At 49.6% G+C, this 21,537-nt stretch overlaps 1 protein-coding gene and 1 long non-coding RNA gene across 2 annotated transcripts; one reads left to right on the top strand and one right to left on the bottom strand.

The window, feature by feature from the left end:
- Positions 1–5,895: 5,895 nt before the first annotated feature.
- On the top strand, positions 5,896–7,097 carry LOC125173863 (uncharacterized). Its single transcript, XR_007155167.1, has 3 exons — positions 5,896–6,058; positions 6,209–6,262; positions 7,048–7,097. It is a non-coding gene; the product is annotated as an uncharacterized LOC125173863 (long non-coding RNA).
- A 3,794-nt stretch (positions 7,098–10,891) lies between these two features.
- On the bottom strand, positions 10,892–11,554 carry RNF186 (ring finger protein 186). Its single transcript, XM_047873479.1, has one exon. It carries the CDS (start codon positions 11,552–11,554, stop codon positions 10,892–10,894), a length of 663 nt encoding a protein of 220 aa, XP_047729435.1.
- Positions 11,555–21,537: the final 9,983 nt, after the last annotated feature.

The following is a 21,537-nucleotide window of genomic DNA, read 5'->3' as shown; positions in this document are numbered from 1 at the left end:
TTTTTTTTTTTTTTTTAATTTTTTTTTCAACGTTTATTTATTTTTGGGACAGAGAGAGACAGAGTATGAACAGGGGAGGGGCAGAGAGAGAGGGAGACACAGAATCGGAAACAGGCTCCAGGCTCTGAGCCATCAGCCCAGAGCCCGACGCGGGGCTCGAACTCACGGACCACGAGATCGTGACCTGGCCGAAGTCGGACGCTCAACCGACTGCGCCACCCAGGCGCCCCAAGAGAATTTCTATTTTTAACAAGTTCCCCCTGATGATTCTGGTGATCAGTCAGGTTTGGAACAACCAAATGATTGGGTTTCATTCTCCCCAAAATTGTAACCATGGATACTGTTTAGGGAACACTATCCTGTGGCTGATGCTACACGCTTTCCATACTTACTTTATATCATTCGATCCTGTGCAGTTGATACCGTGATTAGCCCCATTTCGAAGAGGAAGGGACTGAAGCTCAGAGAGGTTAAATAACTTGGCCAGCGTCAACTCTCTGCAAAATGGCAGAGCCAGGATTCGACCCCAGACCCGACTGATTCTGCTATCCTGTCTTTTCAGAGGCTTATTTAGATGACTTTCAGATCATGAATCCTCAGCAGGAGACAGCTCCTTCACTATGTCCAATAGATGTCTGTCCTTCCAGGATGTAGGTGGGACTGGCCTGGCATTGGTGTTTGTTGAATGGAACTGAAATATGGGGGTGATGTCACCGATGACAGTTACTCATCCCTTCCTGTAGAGTATGCTTATGATGCCCTTATGCTGAACTTGAGACTGAAGGACCCAGAAGAATGTTTATGGTCACTTCTTTCCTAACAACAGTCAGAAATAAATAGGGCTCCCCTGGGGAGGAAATGGATCCACCATCAGAGGAGGCCCACAGTGGAGGGTGCTGCAGATGGTCTGTGGTTACCATGGATATTGTTATATTGATGAGCAATCCCTTGTTTGAATTTCCAAGGCATCTTTGACCCAGAGAATTAAACATCTTTTTGGTAAATTGGACCTTCAATTGGTGCAATGAATTGGAATTGGCTAAGCTAAGCAGCAGGAGGTTGGGGTCAAAGCCGCTTGGGTTAGTATTTCCCCCCGTTGTTCCTGTGTGTTAGGTGATCATTTCACAGTCCTCTGTCTTATCTCTTATACAGAGGCTTGGGTGACGACCTCTGCCTGCTTCTTATCTAAGAATGCTTTGCACTTGCCCCTGGTCTGATATTTTCTAATGGATGAGACCCACATCATCAGTGGTATGTGAGGTAACTTTAGCTGGCACATGAATTTACATGAACCTCTTGGATCATACATGAAAAAGTTGTTCCCTTCAATCCTTATTCCACTGAAAACATAGTTTAATGCCATTGCATCTTTCTTTTTTTTGAGGTACAATTTAAAAACTTTTTTTAATGTTTATTTATATTTGAGAGACAGAGAGAGACGAAGACACAGAATCCGAAGCAGGCTGCAGGCTCTGAGCTGTCAGCAAAGAGCCTAATGTGGGGCTCGAACCCACGAACCATGAGATCGTGACCTGAGCTGAAGTTGGACGCTTAACTGACTGAGCCATCCAGGCGCCCCAAGGTACAATTTTTTCAATGTTTATTTTAATTTTGAGAGAGAGACAAAGCACAAATGGGGCAGGGGCAAAGAGAGAGGGAGACACGGAGTCCAAAGCAGGCTCCAGGCTCTGAGCTGTCAGCACAGAGCCCCACGTGGGGCTCGAACCCACGAGCCACGAGATCATGAGGTGGGCCCCCACACAAAAGTAAGCTCAGACGCTGTATTTGCCTCTATGTATCTGGCTTATTTCACAACGCAATGTCCTCCAGGTTCCTCCGTGTTGGAGGACCACATTGGAGGACTCCCTTCTTTTTTTAGGGCTGAGCAATATTTCACCATGCTCTTTTAGCATTTGCTAATTTTCCTTTTTTGCAAAGGGAGAATAGGCCTCAGCTCAGAGCCTTTGGCTCTCCAAAATACCAAGTTAGGATGTGATCTTTCTGGTATTTATTTATTTCATAGCCTTTGTATTTTGGAATGGTCTCAGACTGATAGAAAGTTACAAAGATAGTACAGAATTCTGACCTAAGAACCACGTGTCCTCCCCCGTTTCTCCAGTGTTAGCCTGACACAGGGCTCGAACCCATGAACCGTGAGATCATGACCCGAGCTGAAGTCAGATGCCCAACCGACTGAGCCACCCAGGCGCCCCTCATTTTTTAAGTTTTTAAGAATTACTTCCTATAATGCAAAAAGAAAAATTTTTTTAATGTATGACAGTGACCTATTTCTTTTTAAAACATTAAGCACAGGGGCACCTGGGTGGCTCAGTCAGTTGAGCGTCCCACTTCGGCTCAGGTCACGATCTCACGGTTCATGAGTGTGAGCCCAGCATCAGGCTTTGTGCGGACAGCTCAGAGCCTGGAGCCTGTTTCAGAATCTGTATCTCCCTCTCTCTTTGCCTCTCCCCTGCGAGCACTCGGTCTCTAAATAAATAAATAAATAAATAAATAAATAAATAAATAAATAAAATAATTAATTAAATAAAATAAAAAACATCTTAAACATTTAAAATCAAAAATGAAACATTAAGCACAGAAAAATGGGATTATTAAAAAAAAATAATAGTAAAAGTGGTATGCAGACATGATAAAAAAAAATTTCTTAATTTCTTTCAGGTTGACTTCACCTGCAGGAAAATCCTCCCCATGGGCTGGCCTGATGGTTACCAGCCAGATGGGCGGTCTTCCAGCCACGCCGGTTTCTCTCACTAGTCTTTAGAACGTACGTTTCCAAAGGATGGTAGGCCACTGCTATGACTATCAGACGTTGACCAGCACAGTGGCCCACATCATGACATTGATGACTTATGGAGCATAAAATCCAGAGGGAGGTGGTTCCATAGTTGGTCCGGTAGCTCAGTGATGTCAGCAACGGCCTACACTTTTTCCACTTTTTCTCACCCTTGGCACGTTGGACCACTCTGTCCTGTGGTCCAAAGATGGCTCCCTCGGGGGAACTCATCCTTCAGTAGTTATGTTCAAAAGCAGAAAAGAGGAAAAAGGGAGCTCTCCTCGTGGGCCTTTCCTCATGGGATTCTCCCCCACGGTCAGGGTGGAAACGATTTCCCAGAAGCCCCCTCGTTAGGATCACATGTCTGTGTCACATGACCATCCCTGGCTGCCAGGGACTCTGGGAAAGGAAGGATCTGGCACGGAGACTGGCTCAGACCCCTGTAGATGGGAACAAGCCAGCCCTAACATTTGTGGGGCTCAGGGTGAAAACACAAAATGATAAATGAAACATGTCCAGCCTGCTAGATACACCTTCAGAACCACGCGGAAGATCAGGCGTGGATTTAGAATCCTTCAGCCTCTTGGGGTTCCATGCCAGGATGTGGCTCCTGGCTCACTGCCCATCCTCCATCCCCCCCATCCCATACCACATGAGGTCTCACACACAGGTGTGTGGACACTCCAGCCTACACATCTGAGCTCTGTCTGCCCCTCCCACAAACAACCGCCCTTGGCCACTCCTCAAACCTAGGTGACTGCACCCTTGGGAGAATGGGTCAGGGAAGAGACTGGCTCCTATAGGCTGGACGTGAGCTCGGGGCTGTTTGGACAGGGGATATCAGGGTACTAGGTATCCACAGTGTGGGCTTAGGTGGGCACAACTTCTTGGTTTTGTAATTCCTCTCTCCATTGGGATGGGCATGGCTGGAGGAGGGTCAGAGTGGGGCTCTCTGAAGGGTGGGGCACAGAGCAGAGACTGCTCTTGCCAGTATTGATTGGGCACCCTACTGCCCCCCCCCCCCCCCCCCCCCGCCAAATCAGGTTTCTCTCAAGGCAGGAGGGACAATGGCTGTTGAGCAGGCAGCCCTCAGTGTCTGTCCCTGTGTAAATTCAGTGGTCTTAAGTCTTACTGACTCTCACCTTTCTAGGACCTAACCCAATGCCTCGTGTTTGGCAGGTGCTCAACAAATAGTTTCTGAATGGTTGAGTGCATGGATGAATGAATGAATGAATGAATGAATGCTATTTGAAACTGTTCTTTATCCCCCTCACACAGGAATGGATGCTATTGAAAGCCAGAGTCTAGAAGGGAAACCCTGAGGGAGTTTGTTCAGGGTCCAGGGCAGAGCAACAGCCCTGAACTCCTGACGTCTTGTCTGCTGTATACCCCCTCCACACCATGCTCACCTCCAGTGGACACTTCTTTGTCATGTGTGCGGCCACAGACTTCTCTCCGGGGTTTGTTGCCATTTCAGACTCTCTGGGCTGCTAGGAGCTCTGAGTGCTCCCACACCCAGCCCTCCATGCCCAGTGTTGGACCTCTGCCACCTGGTGTATGGGACCCTCCCCACCATCATGGCCTCCTTCCTCCCGCTGACAAATCCCCAACTCAGACAGGTCTGCTCTCTGCCCCTGACTATGTTGTGTACTAGCCAGCTTCCATGCTTGCCTCCCATTTCCTGCTGCCTGCGATACTCTCATTCAACCCATTTTTTTTCTGGCTGTTCAAATCAAATCCTTGATTCAAGACCCAGTCAGTTCCCGTAGCCTTCCTGAGGCTTGCCTTGCCTGCCCCAACCCCCTTCCTCCTGTCTGCCCTAGGAACTCACCGATGCTGTGTTCTGCCCCAGACAGTCTTCCATTTAACACTCAACGGAGGTCACAGGCCTCACCAAGCACTGGCTTTTATGTTGGGGAAGGGATGAGGAGGTATTGGAATTCTCTGGGTAGCCAGCCTCCTTAAAGAGACATATTCAAGGATATGACAGGGGTCGCATGGACAGGCAGGATAGGATTGGCAGACAGCTGGGACTCACCAAGACTGGTGATCAGGGAAGTCAGGACATGAGGCTTATCTTTTGGCCAGCCAGAGGCTACGTGGCCTCCCTCTTGTCTGCCTCTCTGTGACTTTCAACTTCATTAGTCACTTGCATCCAGCTTCCTACCTTTGACATGCACAGGGCTCCATATCAGCTCCTTAACTTTCACTGCACGTGACCTCGTAACTCAAGCACGTGCAAATGAGTCAGGGTTCCTTTGGTTACAAGAAAAAGCAAACCAGTCAAAATGGTGTAAGCAAAGAAAGGGGATTTATTGACTCGTGTGACTATTGAAAACTCCAGAGGAAACTCAGGTTTCAGGCATGCCCGACCCAGGTACTCAAATAAAATGATTAGGAACTTCTCATTATCAGGGAGAATGCTGGGCTCGGCTTCCCCCTGGGTTGGCTTTACCAGTAGAAAAATCTGTCCCGTAGGGGAGCCAAGACAGACACCAGAAAGTCCAGACAAACATCCTACCAGCTTAGCAACTCTGGTGGAGAAAACACCCCCTCCAGGTAGTGCCAGTAAGATTCTTAGGGGGAGCTGTCATTGGCTCAGCCTTGAACCAAACCCTGTGGCCCGGGCTAATGATGCTTTGATTGGCAGGTTTGGGACACATACTCTCCCCCCAAATACAAATATGGTATTATTATCATCAGAAGCCACCTGGACAGAGATTAGGTGGGGAGGAGGCAAACCCCTCAAAGAGACCTCCAATCAAGGTGGAGGTTGACCTCTAATGAGCTGGAGTCAGGGTGGGAGATTGGGGTACACGCCTGCTGCTCACATAGGTTCTCTACGGGGCCATCAGCTACTGTCTGTCTTCTCAGTGCCCCTCATTCTTCTGCAAATAGCACCATTCTTTGAGGTCCTTCTCCTCTCTCATCACGAGATTCCATTGGGGCTGCCAGTCACAGCCCTGCTGGTCACGGAGGGCATGTGACCCAAGAGGACCAATCAGAGTCCTTCCTTGGGATTTGTCATCATTTACCAAAGGAAGACACTTTGTCTGTTTCTGGAGGTGAAGCTAGGAAGACACCAGCAGGAGATGGTCAAGTTTCCAAGCTAGTGGAAAAAGCTGGTCAGAGAGAACAAAACCCAAGTGCAGAGAGACAAGGAGACAGAAATGGGGAAGAGTAGTCTGAAGGAAGAAGGCCCAGGCCCTAATTTCATCGTCACCAACGCCCACCAGGAGACTGCCTTTGCCACCTTTTGGTTATGTGAGCGGTACATTCATCTTTTTGCCTAACTAGAGCGGTTCATGTTTGCGTAATTGGCGTGTCCTCTGTGCCAATACACCATGCCAAGTGGTCTCTACAGGTGTTCTTGTTTGATGCTCACTAGTCTGTGATTATTTCCCCTTTTTATAGATGCGGGAACTGAGGTTCAGAGAGTTTGAAATAAGGAACTCATTCATACAGCCGGTAAGTAGCCGAGTCGGGCCTCAAACTGGACAGACTGTCTACAGAGTAACCCATAAAGCTCTATATAATGCTGGGTGAGCCCTTTAACCCTGGGGCACACATCTCAGCGTGGAGTTAGTCCTGGAAACCAGTTTCACACTGAGTCATTGCCCTCAAACCGCTTAGACTCCACAGCGTTGTTACATTGGGCTTAACTGATTTTTAAACTACGAAATATGCACAGAAAAGCACATGCACGATGTAGGCACTGACACCCCGGGCTTTAAGTCTTTAACCTGTGAAACGGGGATAATAATTCAGTAATTGTAATATGATTGTTGCAAAGATTATTTAGGATATTTAGGAACCGTGGATGATGAATCTAACGCCATCTCTAACGTAACAGGCACTTTTGGTGGGGAGATCACTGGGCTTCTCCGAGCCTCCATTTGCCACCCATAAATGGGAGAGGTAGGAGCTAGTCTTAGGAGTCGATCAGACCTGACTTGAACTGACGTTGTCAGTTCCGTGCCACAAGACTTTGGGCAAGCTGTTGGCTGAACTTGAAGTGGCCCCGGCTGAAGAGTACAGGGCCAGCATAGGCCCAGGGCAGGTGCGGTAGAGGTTCCAGAGTTTTCTGAATTCTTCAGAGACTTCTCTACTGACCCGGGAAATATTCCTCCCTTTTAAAAAAGGTGATTTCAAGATATTCAGAGAAGAATACAAAGTGCATAAGAACAGCTCCGGGCAGATTCAGAAACTTGGATGTGATTTCTCTTTGACTGTGTTCTATGCTGTTCCTGCAGCCTGAGAAATTGCAGGCAGGTCCTTCATTCCTGGAAATGCTTTCCTCTGCCACAAAGAATTCATTGCTCTAGCAGAGGCTGAGAAACTTCCTCCGGGCATTTGAAAGGAGGTCCCAACAATGAACACGGGCTGTCAGGTGAGATGAGCAAGTGCCTATGGGTAAGGAGACGGGTGGATTCCCACAAGCCCCTGCCCCCAGCACCCACTAAGTCAGGAAGCTGTAACCGCATGGAGGAACCCCATCTCTTCTTAATTCTTCACCCTTCATGCACCCACATACCACGAACGCTCATGATATGCCTGGAACGTTCCATCAGATACAGCTAAGTGACTCAAAGTCCAAACTCTGGAGTTGGACTTCTGCGGTGCACTCTTGGCCCTACCACTGCCTCACTGTGTGATCTTGAGTAAGTTACTTAATCCCTTTGTGCCTCAGCATCCCCGTTGGTAATTTGGGGGTAATAACAGTACCTCTCGTACAGCATACGAGATGGCATATGCAATACGCTTTACGTGGTGCGTCCAAGTCACGTTAGCAATTATTTTGCTAATTGTTGTTGGACACGCTGCTGATGCTGAGGCCGATAACAGAAGAGGTGAATTCTAGTGCCCAGGCTTTAATAGACTTCCTTATCAATAAGATCGAATAACATAAGATGAGCCTGTTAGTGCCTTCTAGAACACAACCCATATCTTTCTCCTTGTCTTCTCCCCCGCTTCTTTAATTCCTTGTGATCCCCAGTGCCCAGCCATGGATGACTTCATTACTCACCCAGCAACCCTATGAGATATAGGTGAGGTGGCTTGTGAACGGTGATGCTAGAATCAAGCCAGGTATGTCTGACTCGAAGGCCACAGAATAGGGAAATGGTCCAGTAAGGATGAAATTTGGCCTCTCCCTGCCATTCCTAATTCCCAAGCACAATTCCTAAGTGCAAAGTTCTCCACCAGACTGGCCGGTTCTGGACAATTCTCCTACTCTGGACCGGCTTCACCCCATTGTCAAGGCCAGCCCCCTGCCTGCTGTCATAGTGAACAGACCCCCGAAAGCCCACTCACCCACCAGGGTCACTGGTTGGTGATAAAAGCAGCCTGTTTGGACATGGGATTCTCATCCAGTAGCACTCTGAATCCTCATGGGGGCTCTGGGAGGTGTGTGGCATCCTTCTCCACTTTATAGGTGAGCAAAGTGAGGCTCAGAGAAGTCCTGTAACGTCTACTGGTCACATGCCAGGTCAGACTTAGCTTTGAGCCTAGGCCTGCCTCTCTGATTTCTTCCACATCCAGGCTTTTGCAGCCCTGCCTGTTTCCTCCGTTCTCTCCCCCGGCCCCGGGACAGCCTGCACCAATGTTGGCCTCTAGTGCTCTCCATGAAGATACTGCCAGGGGCCAGAAGGTGGTTGGGACCAGCTGGGCTTCAAAGTGGGTGGAGACAGCACTGTCAGGGCCTCTTTCCCTGGGGGGGGGGGGGGTGGAGGGCACACTGGTTGGGGGCCATGTGCCCACACAGCTTCCTGCAGGGGAGGTTGGGGCTGGGTAGTAAAAGTCTCTCGGAAAGCCATTGCATTTTTATACTTCTGTGTTCTCTGTCTTTAGCATAGACATCGCATGACATAGCATGACATTTAGCATAGACGTAGAATGGGTTCTGGAATTCTCCGGCTTCTCTGTGCACCTGATCACTGAAGTTCAGAGGATCTTGAGATTAGTTCCCTGTTTTCCCTTGCAAGCCCACAGACAGCAACCACCCTTATGGTTGTTTCAGAACTGCACGCGAAGGAGGCAGCTTAATGGAGCAGAAAGAACGCTGCATTAATTCCTTGGGGAGCTCTGGAAGCAATTGGCTGTGCGACCTTAGGCAGATGAATTTACCTCTCTGGTCCTCAGTCTCGTTATTGGCAAAGTGATTTCTACTTCATAAGGTTGGGCTGAAGATTCATCTAGACGATGCATATGAAGCAGTTAGCGCAGCGCTTGGCGCATCATAAATACTCAATAAACATGTGCCCGCCATCATGATGGTAGAAATAGTGTTGCCATTAGCAACTGAGACCTCGGTGCAGGTTTTCTTCTTGGTGGAGGGCCCAAGAACTAGATGGAATGTGAGTGGAGGCGAGTGGGGAGAGAATGTTCTTTCTCTATTCTACTGGCAACCATCCCAAACTACACCTGCCTGAGGCCAGCTCAGGAAATGTGGAACAGTTTTCATCATTTACTCATCCTGGGCAGACAGGGTGTTCTCCACTTGGCCTTGGGCTGAGTGTGTGGGCACACGCCTGTGTACACACACTCACACACGCTCTCAGCGTGAGGAGCAAATAAGGCCAATAGCACGGGTGGCCCAGAGTTGCCTTGGAAATACCTTTTCAAGAAAAAAAGGAAGGCACCCAGACTTCAAGGACAGCTAATTGCACACGTACTTATATTTTGAGCTTTCTTCGTGTGAATTCGGGGGCGAGGTGACTCGTGTCCACCGTCCGGGGACCCAATAGTGCTCTCAGCTCCTGGGCTTCAGGGGTCTTAAGAGTAATCCAGCCCAGTTAGCGCATTTGAGGGAAAATGAAACTCAGGCCAAGGGCCTTGCTGGACAAGACATACCCATGGGGCCAGGATCAACCCTTTGTGCTCTGATGGCAGAGTGCTCTTGTTCCTCTCTGACAGAGGCACGGTCTCCAGGGATGAGCATCGGCCAGAAACTGTCATCTTACCAGGAGGAAGGGGGCAGTAGGGAAGGACCATGCATTGTCCTCAGTGAGCCCCTCTGAGGTTTCAAGTCCGCTTCCCAATTACGAGGCCTTTGGAAGGAAACAAGGTATCATCTCCCGCCCTCCACTCACCGGCACCCCCAAGGGTCCCCTCTGGCTGAGACGTCTCCCTCCAGCAGAAGCCTCCTCTGTGTCCCAGAGCAGCCTTTCTGACAACCGGCACTGTCAGGGCGGGCGGGAAAGGTGGAGTTATTGTCAAGGACCGTTGCATTTATGGGGCATCTTATCTTTATGACAAAAACTCAGACAGGAATTGAAATGCAATAAACCGGGAAAGCAACACCCGTACAGCGTTGGTTCTGTAGCATGAGACCGTGCATCTGCTGGGCAGTGGGGTCTGCTGTTTGGGGGGTGGGCGCCGTTAGTCCTTGTAACCCCGAGATTCTCTGTTAAGCCAGAGCCCAATGACCCGGGGCTGGGAAACCTGGTGGGGCTGCTGGGAGCAATTCCTAGATTCCCCTGCACCCTCTCCCCGCCTCCCCAACTCTGCCAACTAAATGTGGGACCCCCGGCCACCCCAGAACCGCTCCCGCACACAAATTCTCCCCCTCCATCCCTGGGGGCGATCACGGGGACACCGAAGCCACCGGGCCCTTTGTTGAGATGGATGGGCATGGGGTGGGCAGCCCAGGAGGACTTCCCGTGGGCTCCGACTTCCCACGAGGAAAAACGTGTGACGGCCACAGATCCGAACAAACTGCCCCAAACGCCAAAGACCAGACAAAGCGAGAAAATCAAACCAGGCACGTAAACTGCAAAAAAGGGGGGTCTTGGTTCTATTTGTTTTTGCAATAACCTCATCAAGGCATCTGAAGGAAAACCAGGAGCATTAGCGTCCGAGGAACAGGAGGCCCCTTGTGGCCAAGTGGTATGGGCCTCCTCCCCACCCCAAACAGACAGAAGTCTATCATCCAGGCACGTAGTTCCTGACCCAACACAGCCCTCCGGCTTTGGCTTGCAAGTCCAGCTGGCATTTAATCCCCCGAGGGAACCAGCCTTAGTTCGTAGCCCCTGACCCCGTTCGCCGTGAGCCTGATGGGGCCCAAGAGTCCGCAGGCGCCGCCCGCCCGGAGCGCACTCAGGCGATGGAAGCGATCTCGCTGTGCTTCTGTTCTCTGCAGAAAAGCGCCCCGTGGGGAGGCCAGCAGCTGCCCCGGCTGCTCCGGTGACAGCAGAAGAGGGAGGGCATCAGCAGGGCCAAGGTGATAATGACGGCGAGCACCCACCGGAGGATGCCCGGGTAGAAGAAGGGCAGGATGAGGGCGACGAGCAAGGCCAGTAGGAGCAGGTGTGCCGCCAGGCGCCGGGCCGCCACGCGGTTAACACTTGCCGCGTCCTGCCCTTCCTCTGCCACCCGGCCGGGGTGCCTGGCCGTCGAGGTGGCGGAATCCGCCAGTCCCTGAGGACAGAGCCGCACCTCCGGCCAGACCAGCCGCCCCGCCACGGCCTCCTGGTCACGCAGGCTGCAGATGAGGCCCCCGGGGACGGTGGTGGCCTGGCGGCACAGTGGGCAGGTGACGGACCAGGCGTCGTTCTGGATACACAGCAGGAGCTTCAGGCAGACGGCACAGAAGGGGTGCTGGCAGGCCAGCAGCTTGGGTGGCCGGGCACAGCTGTAGGGCTCCCGGCACACCAGACACTCGAGGTCGCCATCCGTGGAGCCAAGATAAGCCCTAGCAGGGCCTGTGGCCTCCGTGGCGGTGGCTCCTGTGGAGACGCGCTGGGGCTCGGCGCAGGCCATTCTGGGCACGGAGTCAGCGGGACGTGGCAGCTGGGGGCCTGGGCATTGACCCGGGGGGTCAGCCAGCGCCGCTGGGACCTGGCTGCCGTCTGACCTCAGGCTGGACGTCCCCTTGTCCTTCTCGGCAGGCGCCTGGTGACAGCAGCCGTCTGGCACCCCTCTCCCTAGGCTGCTCAGGTTGTGTCTCATGTTACGTCTTCTCTCTAGTTATTATTATTTCTCTTCTTGAAACCTAGGGTTAATCAGTAACTTGTGGGTCTGGAGACTTTGAATTGCCAAAGGGGGCAGGGCCCGCGCCGTGAATCAGGACTTTCCTGTTGAGGTCAGGAAACCTCAGATGCCGGAGGAGTACCGGCAACATGGTGGCTTATGAGCCTTGAGATGCATTCGAATCCCCCCCACGCCCCCCGCCTCTGGAGACTTTAAAAATACAGATCTCCAGGCCCCAGATTCATCCGGCAGGTCGGGAGGGGAATCTAAGAATCTTCAGTCACCGTTAACAGGAGTCTCGTCATGATGCTGACGAAGGTGGACAGGGGAACCCACTTGGAGAAACACCACCACGGCCAGGTTTCAGAGGACACCCTCCAGCTGTCAGGATCAGTGGAAAACAGTTTGTGCCTTGCGCACATTTGCAAACAGGTGGCCTCTGAAGAAGAGAGAAGTGAAGGGAACAGAATTCTGAGTGGGTGGTGGGTGGTGGGGGGCGGGGAGAAAGCCCAGGTCAACGCAGAAAAACCAGAACCCGAGCAGCTGATGGGTATTTATTTATTTATTTATTTATGTTTAAATGTTTATTTGTGTGTGTGTGAGAGAGAGAGCACAAGCTGGGGAGAAAGGGACGCAGAATCCGAAGCAGGCTCCAGGCTCCGAGCTGTCAGCACAGAGCCCGATGTGGGGCTTGAACCCACGAACCGCGAGATCACAACCTGAGCTGAAGTCGGACGCTTTAATCGACTGAGCCACCCAGGTGCCCCCAACTCATGGGGCTTTAGCACCTGCTGCTGGAGCCAGCTCCTTTTTAGTCACAGCAGCTGTGTTAACAGCTACGGATTCATGAGCATCAAACTCGTGGCCTGCTTTGTCGCCACACGACTGACGACAGGTGCCATTTGTTGCTAGACACGTGCATACCCAGTAGTTGTAAGAACAGCCGCCATTGATTTGGGATCACTTTGAGCCAAGCCGTCATCCGGGGGATCCTCCCGCGCAATCTCCTGGCATCCTGGCACAGCCTGTGAGGGGGCCCACTGTGAGGCCTGGAAGCAAAGACGGGGTGTGGTCAGGGCAGGCCTGCTGGCAGCTTTCCAAGTGGACTCCCATGGGGCCAGGGCCTTGTGGAATCTACCAGTACCCAAGGTCGGTTTCCCAACCTCGCGGGTCCGGGAGCTCAATCTCATCAGCTCGTGCAGAGGCCACTGGCCTCCGGGCAGCCGACTCCACCCACCGGGACGCCTGTGGGACCGACCGATGTGAGCCGCATGGCAGTTGAGAAAACATGATCCCACTACTTTGCCCTGAACATCAGAGGGCGAGGTGACACAATCCAGTCCTCAGAAAAATGCATCACGTTGGCCTCACCGACTCCAGAAGGACGCACTGACTGGTCCTTTACCGCTCATGGTACCTGTTGAGGTCCACGCAGAGTCTAGCTCTTCGGATTCAGCTCTTTCCTCCACCCCAAGGGGCAGGCACTGCCTTCCTGCTTCACCCCATCCACCCCGCCCCCCCCCCCCCCCCCCCAGGCCTCTCTGTCTCTGAAATCCAATCCTCCGAATCCCAACTTTGCCAAGGTGTTTCTTCTTGGCCTTCAGTTTGACGATGGGTTGTTCCCTCTTCCCTTTCTGTTCCCCCACCGCTCCTGACCACTGTCATTCCGTATGGTTCCCATTCGGTGCAAGGGGGCAGGTGATGGGCTTCAGAGCAGACCGATCAGCATTTTCCACTCTGTTGGCTGCGGCAATTGCTTCAGACACGGGCAGGTGACCTAAACCAAGCCAATGAGATTCAACTCTGGCAATTCTGCTGAGAAGTTTCTCTTACCGCCGGGTTTCCAAGCCGAAGGATGGAACTTTGGGGCTGCTAGGACCACAGTGTGCAGAGAACCTGCCTCAGAGTAAGGCCAGCACAACAGAAAGAGGAGCAGAGAGTCAGAAAGAGCCCTGATGACATAGTTGGAATGCCTGGATCCAGCCGTACCTGCGGCGAGAGCTCTATCTTTGGGTTTTTTCGTTATATTGACATACAAAATCCACCCCGATTTGTATTCTTAAGCCAGCTCAAGTTGGATTCCTGTCCCTTGCATGAGAAAGGCTTCTGAGTAACACAGCAGAAGATGAAGAAAAGGAGCCTTTACTTGCTGCCTGACACAGGGTCAAGCATCGACAAGACAGTCAGCCTGTTCATGGCCAAAAGGGAACTAATGCTGCTAATGTGCTACGATGCCCAAAGGGACTCTGTGGTCTTTTTGATGCTTTCACTTGACTCGTATAATACTCCGTTCTATTTGCTAGACTAGCAGGGGTTGGGGACAAGAGGAGGAAAAATTTGTCGAGCTGCATTCATTTATAATGAGAAATAGAAAATCAGGTGGACAACACAGTGATGTCAGGTTGGCCAGAGCCCCGCTCTCTCTGCTAGCCAGCTCTGTGGAAAGCCAAATAATCAGGAAGTTAGCTGGATGAACTTGACATCAGACCAAGGAAAGCTATTTAGGGCTAGTGTCTAAAGAATAACCTTTTGATATTGTTGTGCGGCCACCATTGGGAAAATATATTGGTTATAACAGCCCAACTATTATAGAAGAGTATACAGTAGAACATAAAAGCTCCTTTGACTACCGCCCCTGCCCCCTCCGCAAGGATGACAGCTTTTTGAAAAAATTTTTTTACATTTATTTATTTTAATGTTTATTTATTTTTGAGAGAGAGAGAGAGACAGAATGCAAGTGGGTTAGGGGCAGAGAGAGAGAGGGAGACACAGAATCCAAAGCAGGCTCCAGGCTCTGAGCCATCAGCACAGAGCCTGACGTGGGCCTCGAACTCACGAGCTGTGAGATCATGACCCGAGTCGAAGTCGGATGCTCAACCGACTGAGCCACCCAGGCGCCCGTACGTTTATTTATTTTTGAGAGACAGAGTGAGACAAAGTCAGAGTGGGGGAGACGGCAGAGAGAGAGGGAGACACAGGATTGGAAGCAGGCTCCAGGCTCCGAGCTGTCAGCACAGAGCCCGACACGGGGCTTGAACCCACAGACCGTGAGATTATGACCTGAGCTGAAGTTGGATGCTAAGCCGACTGAGCCACTCAGGCGCCCCAGGATGACAGCTTTTAACACACATTTCGTTCATTCATGTTTCTCACATCCTGCCATTGTGGCTTAGGAAACACTTTGCTTCTGTTTTTTTTGAGAGAGAGAGAGAGAGAGAGAGAGAGAGAGGGAGGGAGAGAGAGAGAGAGAGAAAGAGAGAGAGAGAAAGCAGGGCAGAGGGAGAGAGAGAAAAATCTTAACCAGAGCTCTGTCCTTTGACCTTGGGATCATGACCTGAGCTGAAATCAAGTGTCGGATGCTCAACCTACTGAGCCACCCAGGCACCCCAACTTTGTTTCTTAAAGGCGCCTTGGCACTTTATAGTTGGACATCCAGCTCCTGTCACTTTATGAGCTGTGTGACCCTAGGCAAGTCCTTTCGACTTCACTGGGGCTCAGTTTTTAATTTGATTGAATGGAGACAGTCACACTGTAGGGGATTGCAGGAGACTACTTGAGCCCCCTGCCTCCGTCAAACCCTGCTCAGGGGAGACCCAGTAATGCATTCACCTTGCTTTAGTCGCCAGCCGTAATGTCACGGATCTCTCCCAGAGACACGGAGATGAGACGCCCGGGTGGTCTGTTGAGCCAGGAGAAGTGAGTGTGTGCACTCGCCCGAGCGGAGCCTGAAGCAGATCTAACTCAGGGGATGTACAGAATGTCTCTGGAGACTCAGCCTGTGGAATTCAGCCAGGATTCCTTCTCATGCTGTTCTGTGTTCTGTTTATGCTTGCTGTGCTATTAGACTTTGAAAACCCAGAGTCCTTCCAAATCTTCAAGTAAAATATATTTTGTAACTGCTGTACCAATCCGAACTCATTAATTCTTCATGAAACTTTGTTTTCCTCTTTGAAATGTCGTTTCTTTCGTCCTATGGGTTCACGCAATGTCCCCCTCCCCACCCCCCCGCTCCACCCCAGGGATATAAGGAGTTTGATACGTACAGCCTCAATGGAGGTCAGACTTTTCACTGTTGAGCGGGGAAGCCAAAGCCAATTCTCCCGATGGACCACCTGGGCACGCGGTGCAGGTAACCGTAGCTCTGCGCCCTGCAAAGACGTTGCTAATCTGAGCTTTAGGCCCTGTCTCAAGTTCACCGGGGAAGGAGTGCGAGAATAGTGATGTCTTGAGGTCAAACTGGAGAAGAAGAGTGTGAAGAAGAGGTGTCCTTATTTTGTTGCGAGCATAGCAGACCACCTGAAGCCTAGGAGATGCCATGGCCTTAGACCTCAGATGGCCAACTGGACTAAACGCCTGGCTCAGACAGTTACCTTGGAGTACAGCTCACCCATTCCTCCAAATCTGCGTGGCTTACACCATGGGCCACGGATCTCTGGCCTTCTGTGAGCTTCTTCAGAGGTACTCCTCAAGAAACTGGCAGTGGGCGGAGAGGAGGGTTCCAGAGATAAACTCGGGAAAGAATGGGTTCTTCAGCTGAACTTGGAGATGCACGTGGATGCTGGAGTGTTAAAAGCTCTTGAAAATCCCCTTGTTAGAAAACCTGGTTGATTGGGCTTAATCTTGATTTCATCTTGAACTCCTCTACCTGTGGAACCTTTTCCCCACAGAATGCTTTTGAATGTGCTGAGAAGCAGTTCGGGAAATGCTATTGGGTCAAACTAAACCATTAGAAAGTTGCATTTGCCTCTTTTCTTTTTTCTTTTCTTTTCTTTTCTTTTCTTTTCTTTCTTTCTTTCTTTCTTTCTTTCTTTCTTTCTTTCTCTTTCCTTCCTTTCTCTCTCCCTCCCTCCTTTCCTTCCTTCCAAGTAGGCTTCTTGGAAGCCTAGAGCCCAGCATAGAGCCCAACATGGGGCTTAAACTCACGACCCTGAGATCAAAAGTCGGACACTTAACCAACTGAGCCACCCAGGCACCCCTGCCTCTGTGTTTTCTAAATGCTCTCACTGAGTTGTATTTGGGATTATTTTCTCAGCTTTTTTTCAAAGGACACTCTAAGAAACAGGCCTATGAAACCCATTACTGCATGTCTATTCACAGGTGTGGCCAGGGACACCCGTGTATGACACTACTCAGTGTCACCCGTACACACACGTATGTGAAAATTTTCTTTTTTGGGCTAAGTGCTGTAAAAAGCTTTGTTGCCTCCGAGGGCAGATTGTGTCTGTCCACACTACCTAGATATTCCAAACTACACAATTGTGGTTTCCCATTTTTGCTTTGGCCACCAGGAAGCTCAACCATAGCAATCGTGAAATATCACAGTTGGCACATGGTGCTGCAGTCCCCTTAGTGTGCAATTCCTGTTCTAGTTTGTGGTTTACCTAGTCCTGAGGTCTAATGTTCAATCTTTGTATTTATATTTGATCTGTATATATATTTTTGTAAGTAATTCCAAAATGTTTGTGCAAAGAGGAGATGTAGAAAAAGAGAAGAAAAGGCATGAAGCTAGAAGAACAGAGGAAAAATTGGTAAATACAGGATAGACGGTGGAGGCGGGGGGAGCGTGTGGGTGTGTCATGTGGCATTTCTTGCTCGAAACGAAACCCCTGGGCTCTTGCCTCTTTTGACTCATGTTGTCCTGGATACAGGAGCCTGAGACAACGTGTGCCTATCTGAGAACACCTCTCCATTTGTCTTCTGTTCACCACATTCCAGGGAGCACAGACCTGGGATCTGGACCACTGGGCCATGTGAAAATTAAACCTCCCAAGCATGGCCTGGGACCCATTAAACTGTTGTGCGGCGTGATCAGCCCAGGGTCAGGAGGCTGCCAAACCAGCCTCTCTTTTTTCTCCGCAATGTCCCGTCCTGGCCTTCGCAGAATCTTCTTGGGAGAATCTAGACACTGGACTAGAAATAACAGAGGCTCCTGGGCCCTTGGGCTGTGAGTCGGCGGTGGGAGGGTTATTTCTGAGCAGCCTGTCAGGTCAGACAGACCTGCGTTTACATCCGAGCTGGAGTAGCCAACTTAACCTCTCTGATTCTTAGCTTCCTCATCTGCCTAACAACGGAGATGAAAATAGTGTCTGTGCCAGGAATCTTTTGGTCATAAGGGTCAGAAAACTCAACTCCAGCTAGCATAGCCCACGAGGAAAGGGCTGTGTTTGGGCTCATGTGACTGGGAAGTCCAGGGGCGGTCTGGCTTTGGGTAAGACTCAGTTAGCTGTGTGGCTTTCACAAGAGCTACCATTCGTTGAGTGCTTTCACTGGCTCCTCACCACGCACCTAGGAAATATTTCTACTCTGTGGGTGAGGAGACCGGGTTGCAGAGAAGTTAGGTGGCCATACGTGGCTGGCGGTCTGGCTTCTGCACCGGTGCTCCAGCCACCAAGTTAGATTCCTCCTTTGCCGGCAATGCATGAGGAGGAACGTGTCTTTAAGGGTAAAGAAAGAGCCCCAAACACCCGGCCCTGCCTATGCTAGCACTCCCACCGCCCCACTGCTATCTGTCTTGAGCCCCCCGACTCATCTCACGGGCCCCTTGGTCCTGGTGCTTGTCATTAGCCACCAGGACTCCAGATTCCCAGGGTGCTCCTCGTCTTGGGTTGCTAATCTCCCCAAGGCTCTATTGTGCTCTTTCCTGCCCCCTTCTCCCACTCCTCCCCGACTCCTGAAAACCTTCCACTGCGCCCTCTGGAATTGGGTTACCAGCAAAAATCTCCATATCCTGACCTCTTCCCTGGATGTTCCCTTTGCCCACACGTGCTAACAGGAACCCAGCTCCCCCTGGGGATTCTGCTGCCCCTTCTGCCTCCTCTCAGGAGGTGGTTGTTGCTCGACTTGGCACGCTTATACTGAAGGGCTGGAGGTGGGCAGCTGTCCTCTTTGCTCGTTATCACCACATGTAGCCCCTTCTCCCTTCCCTCATCCCCAAGCCTCTTAGCTTTGGACTTCTGTCATCAGAGTCTACTGTCTACTGTTGTCTGCTGACTTCTGGCTCATTCCTCTCATTCCCCAGCGATCTGGGCTCCTGGCTCACTGTTGCTTTTCCCCCTGACTCCAGTCTGAATCCGTAATGGTTGCCATATATGTGTGGATGATCTTTGCAAGCCCTGGGCCTCTCAGTTCCTTGACCACCCCACCTCCTGTGATCTTGACTCCCATCCAACCCAACCTCTCACTCCCCTGACCGTGTTTTGTTTTTACCAATAAGCCACAATATCAGTTTTGTGCAACCAGATCTCCACCTATGGCTTCCTGCCTTTCTATATCACTTTCTTTAATATCCAAACTCTGACAATCCTTGGACATTGGAACCTCCAGTGTTCCTATCAGGGTTTTATGGCCCCTGGTCTTTAAATGTCCTCACCCCTCTCCTTCCCCAGCTACAATTCCATGGTCAATAACAACAATCACTTGACTTCTTGATAAAATCCAACTCTCTACCTGTTCTGTGCCTGTCCCAGTGAAGCTAACCAAGGCTGGAGGAAAACACACAACCATGCTGAGCATGATCTTCCAATGGGGCTTTCATGTTGCCAGGCAAGGACCTGCCATGTCCTTAGTCCATTCATTCTCCGCTCTTCAGAATGGCTAGTTTGCATCTTATTCTCTCTCCTTAAACTCCCACTTCTTCCCTGTCTTTAATCTCAGCTGTTGACCTTGCTGCACATTTACTGAGAGATTGAAACAATCAGAAGAGAACTTCTCTAGTCTGCCCCTCCTCAATTCCCCACCCACTAGGATCTGCCGCCACATTCTCTGCCTCCCATCCTGCTTCCGTGGGTAAACCTCTGTGCTTCTGGCTAAAGCCAGCCCCTCTACTGTGAACTCGATCCCATCCCCTTGGGTCTGGCCAAGGACAGGGCACAGGCGTTCTCTTCTCTCTTTTGCGCAACATCACTTTTCTTGCGTCCTTCAAGATCTTTCCCCAAAGCATAACAACATCTATTATTTTTCTTACAAGTTCTTCTCAAGTGCACATGGAACGTTTCTCAGAATAGACCATATATTAGGCCATCAAACAAGTCTCAATACATTTAAAAGGACTGAAGTCATATAAGGTATGTCCTCTGACCACAATGGGATAAATTTAGAAATCAATAATAGAAGGAAACTTGGGACATTCACAAATATGTGTTAATTAAACAGCATATTCCTAAATAATTAATTGGTGAAAAAAGAAATCACTCGAGGAATTAGAAAATACCTTGACTAGATAAAAACAAAACCACACTGTACCAAAAGTTATGGTAGGCAGTTAAAGCAGTGCTTAGAGGGAAATTTATAGCTGTAAACGTCTGTATTAACAAAGAAAAAAATTACAAATGAATTACCTGCACTTCTACTTCAAAAAAACCCACAGAAGAAGAAAAAGAAGGAGTAGGGGGAGGGCGGCAGGGGTGGGGGAAAGAGGAGGAGGAGAAGAAGAGACTAAACTCAAAGAAAACAGAAGAAGAAAATAGTGAAGATAAAATGAGATAAAAGGTAGAAAAATAATAGAAAAAATTAATAAAACAAAAAGATATTTCTTTGGAAAGATCAATGAATTCACAAAACTTCAGCTAGAGTAACCAAGAAAACAAGAGAGAAGACTTAAATCCCAAAACTAATGAATAAAAGGGGACTACTACTGACAGTACATAAATAAAATGGGTTATAAGGAAATATTATGAACAATTGTGTACTGTCAATGAATCAGAAAACCTAGATGAAATGGATAAATTCCTAGAAAGACACATGTTACTAAAACTGACTCAAGAATAAATAGAAAACCTGAACAGACTTATAACAAGAACAGAGATTGATTAATGCTCAAAAAAATTCTCACAAAGAAAAGCATAGGACTAGATGGCTTCACTGATGAGTTCTATTAAATGTTTAAAGAAGAATTAAAACATGGGGTGCCCGGGTGGCTCAGTCAGTTAAGCATCTGACTCTTGATTTTGGCTCAGGTCAAGATCTCATGGTCATGAGACTGAGCCTTGCACTGGGTGTGGAGCCTACTTAAGATTCTCCCTCTCCCTCTGCCCCTCCCCATTCTCGAAAGAAAGAAAGAAAGAAAGAAAGAAAGAAAGAAAGAAAGAAAATTAAAACCAACTCTTCCAAAATATATAAGTATGGGGGGGGGGGGAGAATACTTCCAAACTCATTCTCTTCCAAACTAGACAGAGACATCACAAAGAAAAAAGTAATAGACTATACACCAACATTCCTTATGAGTATAGATGCAAAAATCCCCAACAAAAAACTAGCAAACCAAATCCAACAGAATATAAAAAGAATCATACACCATAACCAGCAGGGATTCATCCCAGAAATGCAAGATTGGTTCAATATAAAAAAAATCAATTAAGTAATGCACAGTTTTAATAAAATAAAGAAGAAAAACCGTATGATCATCCCTATAGTTGCCGAAAAAGCATTTGGCAAAGTTCAACACACTTTCATTACGAAAACACTCAGGAAGTTAGGAATGGAAAGGAACTCCCTCAGTTTGATAAGGGCATCCACACACACACACACAAAATCTATCAAGGGGCGCCTGGGTGACTCAGTCAGTTAAGCATCTGACTCTTGATTTTGGCTCGGGTTATGATCTTGTGGTTTGTGGGTTTGAGCAACATGTCAAGCTCTGGGCTGGCAGTGAGGAGCCTGCTTGGGATTCTCTCTCCCTCTCTCTCTGCACCTTCCCCACTCTTTCTCTCTCTTTCTCTCTCTCTAAAAATAAATAAACATTAAAAAAACACAACGTATCGAAAACCTACCTCGCT

This window comes from Prionailurus viverrinus, chromosome C1, assembly GCF_022837055.1.
Source record: "Prionailurus viverrinus isolate Anna chromosome C1, UM_Priviv_1.0, whole genome shotgun sequence".
Lineage (NCBI taxonomy): Eukaryota > Metazoa > Chordata > Mammalia > Carnivora > Felidae > Prionailurus > Prionailurus viverrinus.
Note: the sequence above shows the minus strand (reverse complement) of the source record. Positions and strands in the feature narration are given on the sequence as shown.

Excerpts from the sequence above, each read along its gene's own strand:
- RNF186 (XM_047873479.1), bottom strand. The coding sequence starts at position 11,554 with ATGGCCTGCGCCGAGCCCCAGCGCGTCTCCACAGGAGCCACCGCCACG.